The sequence below is a fragment of the Anas acuta genome, chromosome 31 (genome assembly GCF_963932015.1).
Source record: "Anas acuta chromosome 31, bAnaAcu1.1, whole genome shotgun sequence".
Taxonomy (NCBI): Eukaryota; Metazoa; Chordata; class Aves; order Anseriformes; family Anatidae; genus Anas; species Anas acuta.
Genome location: NC_089009.1, coordinates 647,438 through 666,767, shown reverse-complemented (window position 1 = coordinate 666,767; position 19,330 = coordinate 647,438). Strand labels below are relative to the sequence as shown.

The window sequence follows — 19,330 nt, the reverse complement described above, 5'->3', positions numbered from 1 at the left end:
TGCCCTGCAGAGCCTTCGCCGTCCTCGTAGCCCTCCCTTGGAGGCTCTCGCACAGTTTCACGCCCTTCGTCTCCTGCGGTGCCCACAGCTGCATGCAGTGCTCGAGGCGAGGCCGCAGCAGGCTGAGCAGAGCGGGACGATCCCTTCCCTCGGCCGGCCAGCGGTGCCGTGCCTGAAGCACTCCAGGGCACGCTTGGCCCTTTGGGCTGCCAGGGCCCGCTGCTGGCTCACATCCAACTAGCCATCAGCCACAACCCCCAGCTCCCGTTCTGGGTGCTGCTCTCCAGCCTCTCGCCCCCCACGCTGTCCGTACAGCTGGGGCTGCCCCTGCCCAGGTTCAGGGCCCGGCACTTGCTCTTGTTAAACTTCCTGCAGGAGGTGGCTGCCCATCTCTTCCCTTTGGCCAGATCCCTCTGCAAGGCCTCTCCACCTTCGACACAGCCAGCATCTCCTCCCAATTCAGTGTCAGACACAAACTCAGTGTTTGTGAGTTAACAATACTGTTAAGCTTCAACTCTAATTGAGCTTTGGCCATTTGAATCTTTCCCCCTAATGACAAGGGCAGCAGATCCAGATGCATGCCTTAGTTCCTTCAAGAACAGGTCATCCATGTCATCATCCTGGCTGCATGCAGAAGCTGCCCCTCTGGTCCTCGGAAGCCACTTCCATGCCCAAGCCCCAACCCTGCTGCAACAGAGCTTCTCTTGCCAGAGGACAAATGGTCTGCCCATTTCTTCCTCCTCTGCATGGGCAGAGCCAGGAGTGGGGCTGGTTCTTTGCCTGCACCACTCTGGGCAAAGGGTGGTAGCACAGCGCTCAGCACTCAGGCATGGAAATCAAACTTCACAACTCCTAAAGAGTTATAAAGCAGGTACGTTTATTACAGTACTGGGTGCAAGGGGGATCGCTCCTCCTAGCATGCACACCAATGGTTACTGCCAGGGTGTTTATATTGATGGGATATATGCATATTCATTTCATTTTCTGCAAGTCTCTTACATATTCATCAGGTCTCCGTAAATCATTAACATAGGTTTCCACCCCTATCTGCATGCACACTAGAGTCCTCAGGCAGTTGTCCAGTGTACTCTGCTGGTCTTTTGATGTAGGACAGAAGCCTTCCTCACTGCTAAACTTCTGATCTTTCCTTTCTTTTACAGACTTCAGCAGTCAAGCCAGTTCTTGCTGGCTTCATTATCTATGCATGCAGTCTTTGACTCCCTTATCGTTCGGGTTGCCCTCTCCTTGTGGTTTACATACAATTGTGTTAGCTGAGAACTACAGAATCAACATCCTTTATCATGTTCCCCATCTCAATCTTTTAGGGTCATCCTGTCCTCGTACTCCCTAGCTCAGTCCTGTCCTTGAGGTTTATATACAACATAATCCCTGGCTTAGCTGAAACCTGCAATATAGGCATGCTTTCCCTTGTTCCCTGTCACAGCACACAGCTGTGCCAATTTCCCTGCAGCCTCTGATTCCACTACGCTCTGGAGCCTCTTGCTCCCAGCCCCCAAATGTCCAAGCTCCTCCCAGAGTTTTACTGCTGTCCGGAACTGCGTAGGAGATCTGGAATTTTGGCATACCCCTGTGTTTCCTGCAGCTCGGCTGGGTGTGGTGAGAAACCTCTCCGTGGGGATTCCCTAGAGAAGAACCCCTGGGGACTGCCTGCTGTGTCCCCCTGCCCGTGATAAGCATAGGCTCTGCGCCTTGCCCAAGGTGCTGCTGGCTGTGGCTATTTGTGTCCGGGCCCAAGGTGACTCCTTCCCCATCTGCCTGTGGTACCTGAAGCCCCTCAGTCCCCTCTTTCTTCTGCCCCTACTTCTGCCCTCAGCTCCTGCTCCTGCTACAGCACAGATGGTTCTCCCCTGGGGCTGCAGCCACCCCAGCCTCACCGGCCATGTCAGGGGCCTCCTGACTTCCCTCGTCACTCTGCTCCTCCTCCAGCTGGGCTCAGGTAGGATACTGCGGGACTGCTGGGGGCTCTCCCCCCTGGGCCTAGCAGATCTGCTGCCATAGGGTAGAGGAGAGGCTGTGGAGCAAAGGGAGCCCTAGCCCACAGATCAGCCCTGGCAGCTGGGTTTCACTTTCCCTTTGGTTCTTTCACACAATACGGGCGCTGCCTTGACTCCCCTTTCTGTGTATCCTTCACCTGCCTGAATGCTGCAGAGAGGGCTCCCACTCCCAGCACACCTCCTTCTCCTGCACGTCCTCCCTCTCCCTCTCCGGTTTCCCTGGTGGTTTCCCATGGGATACAGGGGATGCAGCACGCACCAACTCACACACCAACTCATGCCCTTTGTCACTCACTGCCCCTAAATTTACAATGGCAACGTCTCACCGCCTTTCTGTGCCCTTCTCCATTGCCCAGCCCAGCTCAGAGTGGAGGGACCAGGCCAGCCTCTCACTGCCACCGTGGGGCAGGATGTCGTGCTGCCCTGCCACTTGTCCCCTCAACGTGATGCTCGCAGCTTGGAGGTCAGGTGGATCCGGGACCATATCTCTGAGACAGTGCACCACTACCGCGATGGAGAGGACCTGTATGGGGAGCAGATGGGGGCATATGCCGGGAGGACAGAGTTGTCCAGAGATGGTCTCTCTGCTGGAAGCCTGGACTTGCGAATCACAGGGCTGAGACCCTCTGATGATGGCCTGTACATCTGCACTGTGAAAAATACTGATGCTTACGACGAAGCAATTGTGGAGCTAGAGTTGTCAGGTTAGTGTCTGGTGTGAGGCATTCAAGGGATGGTGCAGGTGTCCCTGAGTTTCTGTGTTCCACCCAGGACCCAGTCCCATCCTCATGGCCATCTACGAGGCCTTGCAAACAGTACAGTGTGATGGGGCTTCTCCTCTGCTTGTGAGCACTTGTCCAGCAAGGAGTACAACTGTGTCCTTGCAGGCTTTTTATTGAGAAAGAGCTGCATGAATGCAATGATTTAATTCAGTCTCAGGGGGCTTCTTTGAACTCCATCCCCATGCTGTTGTGTGGGCAGTGGGCACAGGTTGCTGAGCAGGTCCTTCAGCTGTGCCAACAATAGGTGCTGTTTAGGGGTGAGAGTGGCTCCATGGAGTGCCCGGTCCCTGAGCCCCTGTGACCATGACTGGTCTGTGCTGTGTCTGGCATGGGAGCAGATGGGGTCTTTGCCTTGGAACCGAATCCATCCCCAAGTCAAGCCCCAGCCACATGCTCTTCCCCCAGCCACAGGCGCTGACCCCCACCTCTCCCTGGGGGGCTACGAGGCCGGAGGCGTCCGGGTGCTGTGTCAATCGGCTGGCTGGTACCCGCTGCCGCAGCTGCTGTGGAGGGATGCTCGCGGGCAGCACCTGCCCTCGGTCTCCCAAACACATTCCCAAGACCAGGAGGGGCTCTTTGAAATCGAAGGCGCCGTCATCATGACCGGGAGCGTGGAGGGGCCCTTGTCCTGCATGATCAGGAGCAGCCGCCTCCAGCAGGAGCGGGAATCATCCCTGCACATCGCAGGTACAAATGGCACAGCCAGGGTGAGGTGTTCCTGGCCCCTGCACTTGTCCCGACCCAGGAGAAGTCTGGGTCATGCTCTTATACCTGCGGGCATAGAAACGCAGCCCTTTTCCTGCTGTCTTTTCTCAGCTCCCTTCTTCCACAACGCACAGCCCTGGAAAGTGGCTCTGGCTCTGGTCCTCGTGCTTTTTGTGGTGTCCATTGGCCTCGGTGTTTATCTCTTTCGAAAGCAAGGTAAGCTTGCAGTGCAGGGATGGAGCGGAAGGAGGTGTTCTGCAGGGACCTGCATGGGTCTGGAGCGGGGCCTTGGGTGGGAGGCCAGGGAGCATGGCTGCAGTGTTGGGGCTGGTGGCAAGGCGCAGCCCCCCTGCACATGTTCCCACCCAGCAACCAAGCTGCTCTGCTCACCACCTGTTCCTCCGCCTTTGCTTTTCAGTGGCACAGAGCCGAGAGCTGGGTGAGTCCTTGCAGTCCCTGCCCCCAGTCCCTGGGGAAGTGGTGTCCCTTTGGGAAGGCCTGGTCTGGGTGGGCTCAGGGGGCTTGTGTGTTTGTGGCTCGGGGGTGCTGCTGGAGCAGCTGGAGCCTGGGGTGGGAGTGGGGAGTGCCAAGTGAAAGTCTCTCCACTCTGGCCATTCATTCCTTTTGCTTTTCTATAGCAGCGAAAAAGGATGCAGAGCTGGGTAAGTCTCCTTCCACTAAGAGAAGGCATTTGGTGTCTTCCCATGGGCATACTCCTTTCTGACCGTACGTTCTTTTCTCTTTCTTTTCCAGGGGAACAAGCTGCAGAGATAGGTGAGTGTCCATCCATGAACTGAAAGAATTTGCGGTGTAGACATGGGATGAGAAGTATTTCTCTCTGATCATGTACTCCTTATGCTTTTCCAGAAGAAAAAGCTGAAAGACTGAGTGAGTCTCTCTTTCCCTGCCCCCTCACCCCAGTACTGAAGAAACTGGGGTTCATTCCTTTGTAGCAGCCACTTGATAAAAACCTGACTCCTCTCATCAATGCATTGCTCTTATATTCCTTTTCAGAGGAACAAGCTGCAGAGCTGGGTGAGTGTCCCTGCATTTAAGCCCCAGGGCATCATCAAGGCGATGTGCAGGGGAGGGTGGGCAGCTGGGACAGAGCAGCCCAGGGCTGGCCCCTCACCCTGCCCACACTCACTGGACACCAGCCATGGGCTGTGACCAGCTCTCCCCTCTCCTTCCAGCATGGAGAAGGTGTCTGCTGCCTCAAAATAGAGGTAGGTGTGCACTGAGTTGCCCACTGAGGTGCTTCCCCTGCCCTTGCTAGGAGATGTTCAGGAGCCAAGAGGTGCCCCCTGTCCTGCCCCGTGGAGCAGCTCCTGGCCCTGAGCTGGGGAAAGCCTGCCCAGGGCTGAGCTCTGCCCCTGATGGCCTGGCTCCTTCTGTCCCTGCAGTGAAGGTGACCCTGGATCCAGACACGGCTCATCGTGAGCTCGTCCTGTCGGAGGACCAAAGGAGTGTGAGATGGGAAAGTGAATTGAAGGACATTCCTGACACAGATGAGAGATTTGAGAGTCGGCACTGCGTGTTGGGCTATGAGGAGTTCAGAGATGGGAGGCACTGGTGGGAGGTGGAGGTGGAGGGGGAGGGGAAGAGAGAAAGGAATTCTTGCTGGGCTGTGGGAGTGGCCAGGGTATCTGTGAAGAGGAAGGGGGTGTTGAACATGAACCCGGAAGAAGGGATCTGGGCTGTGCAGTACGATGAAGGACAGCTCATGTCTCTCACATCTCCTCGCACTCCCTTGTCCCTGTCCCCTGTCCCCACGAGGATCTGGGTCTGTCTGGACTGCACCCAGCAGCACGTGTCTTTTATCAACGCTGACAATGGAGTTGAGATCTTCACTTTCACAGCAGCCAACTTCGATAAAAAGCCCATCCGTCCCTGGTTCCTATTGTGGACACAGGGAATTCAGCTGTGCCTGAGGGACAGCACACCCCAGACCCTGTCCCCAGCCCTGGGGGGCTCCTGCCCTTCTCCAGACACTCCTGCATCACCTCTCCTTGGTTCTGCAGGAGCAGCACAGGAATGAGGGGCAGTGGGGCCAGGTGCTGCTCCGTGTGTTCCTCCCTGCTGCTGGAGGAGGGCTGGGATGCTGCAAGCAGGGACCAGGCCCCTTGCAGCCCCTGGGCTCTGCCCTGCACTCTGCTCCTGTGCTGGGGCACAAGCCCTACTGGTACCCACGGGTCTCTACCTGCCTCTGAGCCTAGCGGGCAGCACAGGGGCTGCAGCAGCTCTCCACGCTCCTCTCCCCTCTGCTTGCACTGCTTGCAGACCCCAGGGCAAGGGATGTGGTCACCGTGTGCTGCTGGCCTGTGCAGGCCACCTTTGCCTCCTAATTCAGGGTTGATCCTTGCTCTGTGCCTGGTACTGAGCATGAGCAGCCTGTGGGGGCTCTTTGTTCCCTCCTCTGGAGCACATCAAGGCCCAGCAGCAGCAGGACTGTGGCAAATAAAGTTTTGCATAGGAAGATGGAGTCTGGCAGTGGCATTTCCTGGATGCTGTCTTTTCTGAGGCTTTTCTGCCTGGGAAGATGTCTTGCAGCAGACTGTCTCCTTGGTGTTGGTCCTGGGAGTCAGAGCCAGGAGGAACTTACGCTCCAGCTCCCCAATGACTCCTCAGCTGAAACCCGGGTGCACTTGTCCCAGCTGGGTCATTGCCCTACCCTGGGGGAACCCAAAGAGCTTCTAGCCTCCCATCACACAGGCTCTGCAGAGGCTGTACCCACAAGGGGTATCACAAACTCTTGGAAATTCTCCAAGCAGAGACAGCAGTTGGCCTCAGCTTTGCAGCTCTCCCTCAAGTCTTTGCAAGCCACCTCCATGCCTCAGCACCCATCCTGCTGCAGTGGTTTCACTTCCCAGCGCCCAAATTCTTCATGAGATGGGCATGCAGGAGCCATGGGGCCACCCCAGCTTCCCCCAACCATCAGGAATCAACAGCAAACCTGTGCTCCCAGAAAACCAGCTCCACATTATTGCACCTCCTCTTAAAGCAAGCATGACAAAGAAGCTGACACTCTCAAACCAAATTCATTGGGAAATTTATTCTAAACATTGCAGCATTAAAATCAAGAGCAGACACAGGGGGGAAACTGGGGAAGGAAATGCATTTGGAAGACACCGCATTCAGTAGCAGTGGTCCGCAAACCCCATCATCCATCTCCATCCATGTGGGGTCTAACTATTCAAAAAACCCTCATCTCTTATCCTACTGAGACCGTACCATCCCCAAACCCATCTTCCTTCCTCCCAGCAAGGTCCCATCTCCCAAAATTCCATAGTCCTCCATTCCAGTGGAGATCCACCACCACAAACCCCATTCACCTTCATCCCAGCGGGGTCCCACCATCTCCAAAACCCCATCATCCTCCATCCCACTGGGCTCCCACCATCCCCAAAGTCATCCCCCAGGACTGGGAACTGACTGACCACCATGTTCCCTAAGCACTACGAGAAGCTGTGCCATGACCAACAGCTGCATGCCCGGTCCTCCTTAATTCACAGATGTAATCTTCAGAGGGTTGTTTGGGAGGAATAGTAAAAGTTGAAGGCACAAGCAGCAGTGAAACTCAAGTTCTTATCCTTGATAAGATGGATGGGATGTGGAGGAGCTGCGATGTTGTGGGGATGGAGGCCCAAAGGCCCCCAGGAAAGGGCTGGGCCAAACCAACTCACTCACTGTGCAGCTCCTTCCGGAGGTGTGTCCGCAGGTGCTTCATGAGGGAAGAGCTGGACATGAAGCACTTGGTGCATTTGGTGCATTTGTAGGGTTTCTCCCCAGTGTGGATCCTCTGGTGGATGATGAGGGTGGAGCTGGCCCGAAAGCTTTTCTCGCAGTATGAGCATTGGTAGGGCTTTTCACCTGTGTGGATGCGCTGGTGCCTGCGGAGGGACGTGGTCTCCCGAAAGGCTTTCCCGCAGTCGGAGCAGACATGGGGCCTGGGCCCCACATGGCTTTTCTGGTGGAGGAGGAGGGCTGAGGGAAGAGTGAAACCCATCCCGCAGTCAGGGCACTGATAGCGTTTCCCTACCAAGTGCTTTTTCTGGTGTTGGTTGAACGCCGAGCTTTCAAAGAAGGCTTCCCCACAGTCGGAGCAGCGATAAGAGGGCTGACCCTGGTGGGTCCTGAGATGGGCTACGTAGGCTGAGTTCTTTGTAAAGCTTTCCCTGCACTGGGGACATTTATAGGTCCCCTCCTCCAGGTGGCTCTTGCGATGCTTGCTGAGCGACTTGTTGGCCATGAAGCGCTTCCCACACTCGGGGCACTCATAGGGCCTCTCACCCGTGTGTATGCGCCGGTGGATGATGAGAGTTGAATTGGAAGTGAGTTTTTTCCCGCAGTCTGGACAGACAAAGATCCCATCCTCTGTGTGGCTCTTGCGGTGCTTGCTAAGCGACTTGTTGGCCATGAAGCACTTCCCACACTCTGGGCATTTGTAGGGCCTCTCGCCGGTGTGTATCCTGCGGTGGATGAGAAGAGCGGAGTTGGAAGTGAGGTTTTTCCCACACTCAGAGCATTGGTACACGTTGCTCTCGTGGTGGAGCTTGCAATGCTTCTGGAGAGAGCTGCTGGACACAAAGCGCTTCTCGCACTTGGGGCACTTGTAGGGTTTCTCCTGGCAGGGGTTTTTCAGGTGGTCTTTGAGGCTGGAGCTGCACACAAAACTTCTCCCACACTTGCAGCATGCGAAAGGCTTCTCCCCCACATGGACCCTCTGGTGCCGGTTGAGAGATGAGCCACGGCTGAAGCTCTTCCCACACTTCCTGCACGCATGCTTGTGTTGCCCTAGCTCTATCCTCGATGAGCTCTTGTGTGGATGCTTCCTCCCGTTGTGGCTGGAGGAAGCCGATCTCCGTCTCGAGTGGCTCTTGTGGTGCTCGTAACCCAGGGAGGTACCATCTTTGGGATTCCTCATGGTCTCGCCACGCAGCTCCACCCACTCTCCCTCTTCCTCCTGTGAACTGTCCTCCGTCTCGCTTGTCAACCCATCCCCTGCCAGGACAGAGGGAGAGAAACCAGAGAAACCATGGAAAAGTGTCTGGGAGAAGTGGGAACAAAGACAGAAGAATGAAGGACAGGATCCCACACATTTTTTCCCTGGAGGAGAATCATAAAAAGGAAGGAATTCATCACCAGCCTCAACGTTCAGGGTAGGGGGCTTGCAGGAAGGATGGAGAAAAACATCACCAAGAAGTGCTGTCAGGACTCATCCTACCAGGCCAAGCTGATCTAGAAGTAGCAGCCCACCTCTCTAAGGAGAGTTATTAGGTATTTATGGATGACAAAGCTCAAAGGCCTTGCATGCCCTCACCCCCTTCTACCAACTCCCCCCATTTCCAGTATGGGACTACAGTCCTGCTTGTGGGTGGGCCTGGAGTGATGCCCGGTGTGTGGACATGTCCCAGTGGGTGTCCCCAGCTCAGGGGAGAAAACAAGCCCCTTACCTGAGTAGGATGAATTGGAGCCGGAGGAACTTGCTGCATCTCGGCAGCTTTTCCACCGCTTCCTCTTCCTCGCCCACAGCCTCAGGAGGGGTCTCACCGGTTCTTCATCCTCAGAGGTCTCGATGTCGGGGATCCAAGCCTCTTCCCCTTGCTCCAGATGAATGAGCAGCCCAGGGCTGTACGCTGGGAAGACTGCTCAGTTAGACAGCAGTGGACTACTGGGTAGAGCACAGCCACGCACGAAGCCTCATCACACAGAACATGGCTGTGATCTTATACCTGAGCCTTCTGCAAAGTGAAAAGAAAATCCACATGCCCAGGGCTCTCTGAGGAGGGAAGAGCTGGGTCTTTCCAGAGCAGTATCTACACCCAGACTCATCACTCAAGAGATGTCCAGGTGATTCAGAAGGCAGATGTACATCCCAGGGCATAGTAAGATTGAAGAGAGGAATCAGCCTCCAAGACTACTTCTCAAGAAGACAGAAAAGCCCAGCAGCAGGGAGAGTGGATGAGAAATACAGAAACTGCCCATCTGAACAGATTCAGGGAGTATGGAGCAGGAGGAAAGGAAGGCTGGAGAAACAGAGAAAGGAGAACAGGTTGTGACCCAGGCCTGGCAGATGGCCTGGGTGCATCTCACCCAAGTGAGTTTTATTTACTTGGAGAAAAATCTGCCACACTCACAAGGTAATGGGCTGCCTCTTGTTAACGCAGAGACTTCAACCAGTTGAACATCTCCTCCAAGAGCAAAACGTTGCAGAAGGGCTAGGGGCACACAAAGCAAGAAAGGATGCTCAAGGGCAGAGCTGGATTGGGCAGCACTACACAAAGGCCAGCGGGCTGCACATCTGAACGGGTGACTTTTGTCCTCTTGTCTGCTAATGGGCACCAGTGTACTTCAAGCCTGAATCGTTGCCTTTCATTATTTCTTAGGTGGAGCAGCTCAGCTTGACAAAGAATGCCAATACCATCTAGAAAACCAGCAGGAACCTAAGCTAAAAGGTTTAGTACTGATGTTACCCAGTCCCACAATGAAATTTCATTAGAAAAGAGCAACAAAGACAATAAAAGATCTGGGAAACCTGCAGAATGATGAGACTGAAGTTTATCTGGGTCATCTGATGACAAAGCAACTCTGTTTCCTTTTTCAGTGTTGTTTTGCCCTTAAGATCAGAAGTTCCTAAGAAGCACGATAACTTGGGTCCATCTTTAGAGCCTCAAAATATTGCCTGGATGCAACCCTGCCCCCAAACACCGACTGGAAAGCAACCAAGGAACAGCCCAAATCAAGGCTGTACCTGTGATTATCCACCTAGGGATCAACATCCACACATCACCTTGTGATGAGCAGAACCCCAAACCTTTCATTGCCCATCCCAGTGCCCTAAATGCTCAACTTGAGTCATCTTGCCATCTTGTGTACTCTTCTCCCGGACCTGCAACTCACGTCTCCTGGCCGGAGAAGCTTATGGGCTTCATCACACAGCTGTCAGGAGAGGGCACTGTGAGCCCAAAGGAGCCTCCCAGACCCATCTAGCAAAACCCCAAATTTTTGGTTTTAACTCAATTCAATACCAGCAGTTTTGCTCAAGCTGCAAACCATGTTTGGGGTGTTTGAACCAACCACAAGGGTTTGGGCATTTGAGCCAAGTTCTCAGCTAAGTTTCTGGCTGTGGATTAAGTAGAAATCCCAAACTACTAAAGAAATACCTAATTAGCATCATGCACAGAAAGATCCCTTGCAGTTTTCTCCCTTGCTGTCCTTATCCATCATTCTACCTTCTTGTCCTGCTGATATTTCTCTTGGGAATTTGCAAGGGAAGGGTGGAAAAGCAAAGAAGCAATCTTGAGTGTGCCAAAAGCAGAACCAGAGTAGAGAGGGCCTGTGCAGTACAGGAGCAAGTGTGTAAAGCAGGAAAAAAGTTTTGAAAAAGTGTAATTCGTTTGTAAAGGAGGTTTTTTATGGCGTGGGGTCCCCCTGGTGGCAGGTTTTTTGCGCACCCTTAGCAAGCTCCCTGCATGGTCCTGAGGTTGAATTGTCCCTGGTGCATGGCACAAAAATCTTAAAAGGTCCCATTGTGAATTAGTCAAATTCGTCAATTTTTTTTGCTGTCATTTTAGAGGAGGAGCAGAAGGGCTTTGTCCCAGGGTAGTGTGGCCGAGCGGTCTAAGGCGCTGGATTAAGGCTCCAGTCTCTTCGGGGGCGTGGGTTCGAATCCCACCGCTGCCAGATTTCTTTTCTGGGAGCACGGGGGGACCCCAGCCCAGCTGGAGTGCACTGCAGGGTTACACAGCAGGAGCCCTGCAGAAGGGAGCAGAGCAGCACATCTGGGGTTCTGCTGGACCCAGTGAAGAAGAAGCTGCAGCCCATTTGCAAGGACACCCAGGGGAAGGATCCTGCTCCTGCCTCTGCCCCACGTTTTTCCTCCTTTCACTGCACATCCTTGTGCCTCTAAATAGTTGTAAGAAGCCAATTGAGAACTGAAGCCAGGGGGGTGAAGCCCTCCAGGGCATTGCAGTGGGTGATTTTCAGCCCATGCAGCATCTCCCACCTTCCTCAAGCCCCCTGCCCATCCCTGCAGCCCAGGACCCCACTTAATTAATTTCTAGATCCATGCCAGCTTAATTAAAAGTACTTAATTACCAAAGTAAGCATCATGCACAGAGTTACTCAGAGAAGCTCCACAAGTGGTATGTGGACAAGTACAGTGGAAACACAATTGGATTTAGGGTTGATTCCACCTTCCCTTTCCACAGACATCACCTGGGCAAGGTAAGGTCCCTTTGCATTTTTCTCCCTTGCTGTCCATAACCCAGCATTCTCCCTTCTTCTCCTGCTGACATTTCTCTTGGGAATTTGCATGGGAAGGGTAGAAAAGCAAAGAGATAAGGATTCTCTCAAGCATCCCAAAAGCAGAAACCCACCACAGAAGTGCTCGCCAAGACATACAAATTACAAAGCAAGAAAAAAATGAGTTGAAAAAGCTGCATTTCTTTCAAAAGGACCCTTGCTGCTTGAAACCAGGAATGGAAGGGCTACATGGAAATGAACTTAGGGAAGATTCAAAGACTGGTGTGTCCTCCTGAACACCGAACTACCTGTCATGGCTGAGGGACTGCGATGCTCCAAGGGAATTTTGGGAATGGGGGCAGAAGGGTTCCCTACCTGGCTCGAGCACAGGCGCCTGATTTCTCTGCAGGGGGGTTGCGAGAGACCATTGCTTATCCGTGGCAATCACTATTACCTCTTCGAATGCCTCGGGCACCTGGAGGGAAAAGTCAAAGTAAATGAAGTTATAGAAAAGAAAATATATATGAGGATAAAAGTAAAGTGAAGACAAGTTAAAAGTGAAGATGGAAATGTGAAAATAAGAATGTAACTTATGTGTAAAAATAATTGAAAATATATGTAAATGAAAATGGAGGCGAATAAACATAAAGAAATGAAAACACAAATGAAAATGTACAAATACGGAGGATGAATTGAAACATAAATGAAAATTATAAATAATATATTTATAAAGAAATGAAAATAAATATAAATGAAAACAAACACGTGGAAACAAACACAAACGAAAATTAAAAGTAAAATATATAAACATAAAGAAGTGAAAACAAACAAACGAAAACCAACACAAATGAAAAATTAAAATAAAATTTATAAATATAAAGAATTAAAAAAAAACAAGCACAAATGAAATCAAGCACAAAAACAAGCACAAACAAAATCAAACACCAAATATATATATATATATATATATATATATATATGTAACTATAAAAAATCAATAAAAATGGCTTTAACAACCCCTCCTGGAGCTGGTATCCCCCAATGTGCCCCTTACATCCCTTACCTGGGCAGACTCCATCGCTGATACCCGGTTTCAGGGCAACAGTGCCAGGTACAGTCCGGGGGCCATGGCTCTGTGCACCCTACAAAAATTAAATTATTAGTGATAATAGCACATTAAGCCTCACACACACACCCCAAAACAAAACAAAACAAAACACTTTTTTTTCCGTATTTTTAGAGCTATTTGGTTAAATCCAGCCCGGAGGTTTGAGTGAGTTATTTTGGGGATGGGAGGACTCACCCCCACGCCCCCTTTTTCCAAGCTTTAATTTTAGGGACTCCATGTTACCTGTGCGCCCCCGCGTTACCTGAGCATCCCCGTGCTACCTGCGCGCCCTCCGCCGCCGCTGCCTCCCCCCTGGAGGAGGAGTCGGGGGGGGGGGGGAAGGTAGTGTTAGCCCACTCCCCTTCCCCTCTCCATATGCGGGGGTGGGGAAGGGCTGGAGCCAGCCCTGAGCACGATTTTGGGGATAAAGTTAGTTTTGGTGGTGTTTTGTTTTGTTTTGTTTTGGTTGGTTTTCTTTGTCTTTATTATTATTATTATTTTATTTTTTGCAACTCTGCCTGGCGAAGCTGGGAGGGAGAAATTTGGAGGTGAGAAAAGCTCTGCCTGAGCCCCCCCAGAACCAGCCCTGCCCAAGGAGGAAATAAGGAAAAATGGGGAATATTTGGTTAAAACCCCAAAACGGGTGTCAGCCAGCAGTTGCAAACGCTCACTACTGACTTCCCTGGGAGATTTATTGCAGTTACTTTAAAGCACATCCCAGTGTCCCAACACTGATTTAATGCCCACACCTCTACCCCTACACACAAATTAAAGGAAAAAAAAAAAATACAGCACAAACTTTCCATGATTCCCTTAACCTGAACAAAATTTTATAAAAATCTAAATTTCTACAAGAGTTTCTAAGGCATCTTTTTCCCCTTTCACTGTCCAGTATTAAAGATAGCAATTTCCCTAATCGATGTGAGATCTGAAATAAAACAGGCCTGGGGTGGAAAATTCAACCCAGCATTGAACTTTGCTCCCAAAGGCCCTGGCTCGCTTTGAGCCCACAGCATCCTCCAACTCCCAAATTTTCCTTTCCTAAAGAAACTAACTTGCAAGTGGGGGGAGGGGGGGGAAGCACATTTCTGTTCTGCCCTTTTTTTCCAAATAAAAATTGTCCAGATTCAGATTTGCCAGGTAGAGAAACCTTCCTGAAACGTGGAGAGAGAGATTTTAAATTACATTGTGCACTTAAAGTGAAGCTTTTCTTTTTTTTTTTTCCTGCTTGATTTCATTAGCACCTTCAACAGGCACTGACCCCTTTCTTTTACAGAAGAAAAAAAAAAAAAGGAAAAGAAAAAGAAAAAAGGAAAAGAAAATCCCCGACAAATGTTTGTCTTTAGGAGTGCAGTTATTTCTTTATCACCCTGATGAATGGGAGCTGCCTGGGCTCTGCATTTCTCCCTGCACTACCACCCCCACCCCTGCCAGCTCAATTTCCTCCAAGAGCCAAGACCAACCACAATCTGAAAAAAAAAAAAAAAAAGCCCATTTTCAAGTGAGACCAAGAGCTTCCATCACTTCCATCAGGAGAAAATTGTTCCTTTATCCCAGAGTTGCCCAAGTTGCCCAATTCCCAATTTTTTGGTGTCTCCAGGGTTTTTCTTCCTTAGGGGGTTTTACCGTGATTATTTATCAGACCAGAGAGGGTCAACCCCCCACCCATTCAATTAAATATCCTTAAGATTTCAATCCTTTAACTTTACAGCGCTCAGTAAATCCTATATAGGAGCAAAGCCCCCCAAAAACATTGAAGAATGTTTATATGGTTTATGCCCTCGAGGTGTGATACATAGTTCTTGAGTAGAGGTCTATGAGATCTCAGCCACTTCAAAATGTGTAAAATTATTGCATTCACAGAAAATTTTAATGTTATTTAATGTCAATGTTATTTAATATTAATGTTAGTTCATGTTATTTAAAGTTAATGTCATTTAATGATAGTTAATGTTAGTTTAATATTAATGTTATTTATGTTAATGTTAGTAAATGTTATTGTTAGTATTATTTGATGTTAATGCTATTTAATGTTATTTAATGTTAATGTCAACATCATATAATGTTATTTAATGAGCAACACTGTCTTTTTCATAAGAACTCTTGTGTTCTTATCATCAACAAACTTTTTGCACAAGAAACTAACTTTTCCACCCAAACGCTAAATTTCAAATTTGCAGTATCCCCTGCCTTTCAAAATCTCTTCCTTTATTAACCAAAGAGCCCTTTCTGCCTGCTGCCCCAAATAAGCCTGTGGCTTATGGTTTGGGTATCATTTTTTTTCTATTCTGAGCTGTTTTTCAGCTTTTTCTGGCTGCAAATATTAATTGGGTGCTTCTGCCCTTAATCATCATCTCCCCATATTTCCACGGAGAACGCAAGAGCTGAGATGTTCACCCATGGGGAAGCAGAGCCGGCCAAGGCATCCATCTAAAGCAATAAATATGCCAAAACCCACGGGGAATATGAATGAAAGAAGAAATTTAGGAAGAAATTTCAGCTCTCCATGTCTACCGCCTGGCTGGAAAGTCTCTCAACTCCCCTGGGGAAAAAAATAAAAAAAAATCCACCTTATCAGCCCTGCTATCAAGGAGCACCCCACAGGTGCCAAGTACCCTTTCTTCCAGAGATTGCTCATCTGATACATACCTAATGCAGCCCCATGCTGCTATTCAGCTTGGAAAGCCTTCCCCAGGCTATTTCTGGTCCCGGGGAACACTTTTTTTGTGTGCCTGCTATTCCAGCACAGGGAATAAAAGCCTGCAAAGCAGCACAGGATGGCTGGAAGGGACATTTGCTATTATCCATGTGCAAACAAATGCTTTTTTTTAGGAAAATGCACAACACCCTTCCAGCCTGCATGCTGCTTGATCTCTCTCTCTCTCTTTTTCTTTTTTCTTCCCAGTTTTCTGCTACTTTATGTGCTCACGTGGGCCAAGAAATAGTGTTGTTTTATTTATTTTTTTTCCTCTTCCCTCCTATCTAAATTTCCTTGCAGCTCTGCAGATAACATACAAAGAAATCTGAGCTGCTTCAAGAACTTCTACCCCCAAAAAGATGACCTCGCTCCATCCAGTGGTCTGGTTTGGGTGCACAGGGGGGCTGTATCTTAAAAACAGGCTCCCCCATTGCAATGGAAGAGGTCAAATCTCTCAGAAAGCATCTCCCAAAAGGCAAAACCACCCTTCCTTCTGCAAGAACCACCACGACCTTCTCATGGGACCTACAACAACCTGCATAGCCAAGGATACACCATTCTTGCACTACTCTAAGCCCATCACCCATTTGGGAACGGAGGAGATTCCCATGTTGACAAGCCTTTAGCTCTGGTCTGGTCACCATCATGAGTGTCCATGGCCTGGAGGTGAACCCCAAAAGTACCTCCATAGTGGTGGTCTCAACACCTGGCTGGCAACCCAGGCTGCACCCACCTCCTGTGGTTCCTCCGCTGTTTCTGGTCTCGAGGAATCTTTCTCATGCCCAAAGAAACTCAGCTTGCACAGCCCAAAAGGAGGGAGAAAAAAAAAAAAAAAAAAAAAAAAAAAAAAAGGAACTCCTCTTGGAGGGACATCGCATTTAATGGCTGCAATGCCAGCTTCAGATGTGAGCAACCCAAAACACCTTGCACACTTTCTTGTGCTAAGAGTTTTCAATACTTCTTTGGCCCCTTTTTCTATCCCCGTGCCTGCTCGGGCCCCACAGCTTTCACAGACTTCCTCACAACTCTCCCTTATCGCCTCCTTCTGTGCCGAAAAAGTCATAAATTTTGGTTTGCCTTCCCAGTAGCACGCAGGACTCAATTTTTCGACCACCTGCCTCACACTGGCTCCTTATCACAACATCCCCAAGGCCCCTCAAAGCACAAAGACATCCTCTGCTTTGCTAAAATAGTAAAACCTGGACATTTTATCATATTAAGTTGCTGAGCCCGTGTAACCCTATAACCTCTAAGCCTATATAACATCATCGGGGAATGTGGTTCTTGGATATCCAAACCAGCTCAAGGAGAATCCATTGGATGGTCATCAGATGGTCATCGATTTTGTTTAGCTAAAATATGAACCAGCCACCCTGGACTCAGTTTTGGACACTGGATGGATTCAGAAACTTCAGTCAAAAGAGATGCTTCATGGTTTTAACAGGGTTTTCCAAGGGGGTGTGATGTGTAGGGGCTGCTCCAGAGTGGGATATGGGGCTGGTACCCACTGATGGTCCCTTGGGGCATCTCTTGCCCAGGAGAATGCATCCAAGTTGCACCGCTTAGTGGGGGGAAGCCTACATGCAAACCCCCTTCCCATGAGACTGGGGCTGAAGGGCACATTTATGCTCCTAAAATTAGCATTAGGATCCATTTCCTGCATGTGAACCCAAACGACACATTCTTTAAAATCCTCAGTCCCTCCAGAATAGGGTTAATGCAACTAGACTGTATATTGGGAATAAACCCTGGGGGTTGCTGTAAAGTTTGAATACAACCCTGGGATTTATTATTATAATGATTGTTGTTGTTGTTGTTTGGGGGGGAGGGGGGTCTCTTTGCAAGATGTACTAAGTCAAAAAAAAAGAAAAAAAAAAAAGGATGCCAAGGACCATGCACAAGGCTGCATCTCAAGAGCAATGCCAGAGATTGGGATCAGAACGGTTTCTCCTCCCGGCCTGGCCTTGCAGGGATCTGCCATGGGTAGGTGCTGGGGGGGCTGGGGCTTTGTGTAGGGCCCCCCGGAGGGATGCTTCTGCCCATTGTGTCAGCCCCGGCCATCCCGGCCCCATTAACTTCCCGATGGCCCATCCAGGCAGCTGCCCAGGGGCTTAACCCTTTCCTCCCAAACTCATCCAGGACATTTGCCGTCATTGCAAATTCATGAGCATGCACCCCCCCTCCAACCCCCTCGAAAAAAAACTTTCTTCCCCCAAAATGTTCCAGAGGCAGCACCTTCTCCAGCACAAACCGCGGTCCCCAAAATCCCTTTTCTTCACAAATTAAGTTTTTTTGCCAGCCATGAACATTTTGTTTTTCCAGCTTTCTCAAGACTCTTCAAGGTGCTTATCCTCGTGTCAAGGATTTAAAACTATGTCATCACTGGAACCCCATCTATCCTCCCTCAAATATAGGTTCATCTGCCAGACAGCTTTATTTGGGCTTCTCCCTACTGCCTCCAGCCGGCTCCTTTTCTAACCTCACACCAGTATTGTCCCTTTGGTGCACCCTTTGGTGCAGAAGATGGAGCCTGGAGTGAAAATCAGCCGTTTTCTCATGATTTGATGACAAAACACAGAACCATTCTGCTGAAGAAAAGAAAAAGAAAAAGAAAAAGAAAAAGAAAAAGAAAAAGAAAAAGAAAAAGAAAAAGAAAAAGAAAAAGAAAAAGAAAAAGAAAAAGAAAAAGAAAAAGAAAAAGAAAAAGAAAAAGAAAAAGAAAAAGAAAAAGAAAAAAAGAAAAAGAAAAAGAAAAAGAAAAAGAAAAAGAAAAAGAAAAAGAAAAAGAAAAAGAAAAAGAAAAAGAAAAAGAAAAAGAAAAAGAAAAAGAAAAAGAAAAAGAAAAAGAAAAAGAAAAAGAAAAAGAAAAAGAAAAAGAAAAAAAAGAAAAAGAAAAAAAAAGAAAAAGAAAAAACTTCCTCTTTTATTTCCTCATTGTTTTCTCTGTTTTTAGCCATTTATGGAAGCTTTCTGGACATGTCCCAGTGCCAAGGGGACACTTTGCATCTGAGGAGATGGGATGCCCCATGACTCTGCAAGTGTATAATCTTGTATGCCATTGACTCTCCCCACCTTCTTTTGACTATTAATCCCAAACCTGCCTATAATTGAATTTTTGTTCCCCCCCCCCCCCCCCCCATTTCTTTAGAGAATCCAGTAGGCAAGATCCTCCCCTAGTGGTTCTTTTAATGCTACCTGTTGCTCAGCTAGCATTTGATTTCTTTGCTCACTTATTTTGAGGCTTTTGCTACCCCCTTAACTACAAGACTGGGCTTTCTTTGTTCTGCAAACACCTCCCAGGGTTTTGGTTGAGGATTTTCCCTGCAAATGAAGGCCCCCTTTGCACACAGTTTTTGCTTGGCTGTGAAGCTGGCACTAACTGCAAAGCTGGTGGTGCTTTGACGGGGGAGTTAATAGGGTGCAGTATGGAGCAGCAGCTCCTGAAGGACTGGGGAGCCAAGAACAATAACCCAGCCATAGCCCCATCCCATTCCCAATAAAAGAGTTAGGAGGCAGAGGAATTTAAGGGGAAAGAGGGATGGGAGACAATCAGATCAAAGAGAATAACTGTTTACGTTAAAAAATGCCATTAACTGTACTAACCATATTACCTGAAGCTGCAGTGTATAAACTCAAAGTGATGGATCATGGCTTGACCTCTGTCTTCTCCATTTGTAACCCAGGGTGAGCCACCGGCAGCTCCTTCTGGATGCTCTCCTCTCATTTTTCCCTTTTCAACAAAGGGAGAGTAAAATTCCCCGTCTAAATCACCCACAAA

The 19,330-nt window shown here is 49.5% G+C and overlaps 2 protein-coding genes and 1 non-coding gene across 8 annotated transcripts; 2 read left to right on the top strand and 1 right to left on the bottom strand.

Moving 5' to 3' along the window:
* Positions 1 to 772: 772 nt before the first annotated feature.
* Positions 773 to 6,354, top strand: LOC137846203 (butyrophilin subfamily 3 member A2-like). 3 transcript variants are annotated; one of them, XM_068663974.1, is made up of 12 exons: positions 773 to 1,617; positions 1,835 to 1,957; positions 2,372 to 2,719; positions 3,203 to 3,484; positions 3,614 to 3,718; positions 3,921 to 3,941; positions 4,141 to 4,164; positions 4,256 to 4,276; positions 4,370 to 4,390; positions 4,517 to 4,537; positions 4,696 to 4,728; positions 4,906 to 5,989. In XM_068663974.1, the coding sequence occupies exons 1-12, from the start codon at positions 1,518 to 1,520 to the stop codon at positions 5,538 to 5,540; spliced, it is 1,734 nt and encodes a 577-aa protein (XP_068520075.1). In that variant the 5' UTR covers positions 773 to 1,517; the 3' UTR covers positions 5,541 to 5,989. The 3 variants fall into 3 exon arrangements, with proteins under 3 accessions (XP_068520075.1, XP_068520077.1, XP_068520076.1); XM_068663975.1 differs by having other exon boundaries at positions 776 to 1,756; positions 4,906 to 5,987; XM_068663976.1 differs by lacking the exon at positions 1,835 to 1,957 and having other exon boundaries at positions 774 to 1,756; positions 4,906 to 6,354.
* Positions 6,355 to 6,534: 180 nt separating this feature from the next.
* On the bottom strand, positions 6,535 to 19,302 carry LOC137846205 (zinc finger protein ZFP2-like). 4 transcript variants are annotated; one of them, XM_068663981.1, is made up of 6 exons: positions 19,164 to 19,302; positions 12,810 to 12,888; positions 12,122 to 12,221; positions 9,640 to 9,720; positions 8,956 to 9,138; positions 6,535 to 8,503 (listed from the first exon to the last, which is right to left on the bottom strand). In XM_068663981.1, the coding sequence occupies exons 2-6, from the start codon at positions 12,822 to 12,824 to the stop codon at positions 7,182 to 7,184; spliced, it is 1,701 nt and encodes a 566-aa protein (XP_068520082.1). In that variant the 5' UTR covers positions 12,825 to 12,888; positions 19,164 to 19,302; the 3' UTR covers positions 6,535 to 7,181. The 4 variants fall into 4 exon arrangements, with proteins under 4 accessions (XP_068520082.1, XP_068520081.1, XP_068520083.1 ...); XM_068663980.1 differs by having other exon boundaries at positions 19,156 to 19,294; XM_068663982.1 differs by lacking the exon at positions 19,164 to 19,302 and adding an exon at positions 13,117 to 13,894.
* On the top strand, positions 11,104 to 11,185 carry TRNAL-AAG (transfer RNA leucine (anticodon AAG)). Its single transcript has one exon. It is a non-coding gene; the product is annotated as a tRNA-Leu (tRNA).
* Positions 19,303 to 19,330: the final 28 nt, after the last annotated feature.

What these genes read in the sequence shown, in the direction of transcription:
- LOC137846205 (XM_068663981.1), bottom strand. An exon ending in GGCGCCTGTGCTCGAGCCAG is followed by an intron (nt 9,721 to 12,121) that starts GTAGGGAACCCT and finishes GTGTGCCCCTAG; the next exon opens with CCCTTCTGCAACGTTTTGCT. An exon ending in AAGAGGCAGCCCATTACCTT is followed by an intron (nt 9,139 to 9,639) that starts GTGAGTGTGGCA and finishes CAGTCTTCCCAG; the next exon opens with CGTACAGCCCTGGGCTGCTC.
- LOC137846203 (XM_068663974.1), top strand. Translation starts at nt 1,518, where the DNA reads ATGTCCAAGCTCCTCCCAGAGTTTTACTGCTGTCCGGAACTGCGTAGG. An exon ending in CTGCAGCTCGGCTGGGTGTG is followed by an intron (nt 1,618 to 1,834) that starts GTGAGAAACCTC and finishes TTCTGCCCTCAG; the next exon opens with CTCCTGCTCCTGCTACAGCA. An exon ending in TGTGGAGCTAGAGTTGTCAG is followed by an intron (nt 2,720 to 3,202) that starts GTTAGTGTCTGG and finishes CTCTTCCCCCAG; the next exon opens with CCACAGGCGCTGACCCCCAC.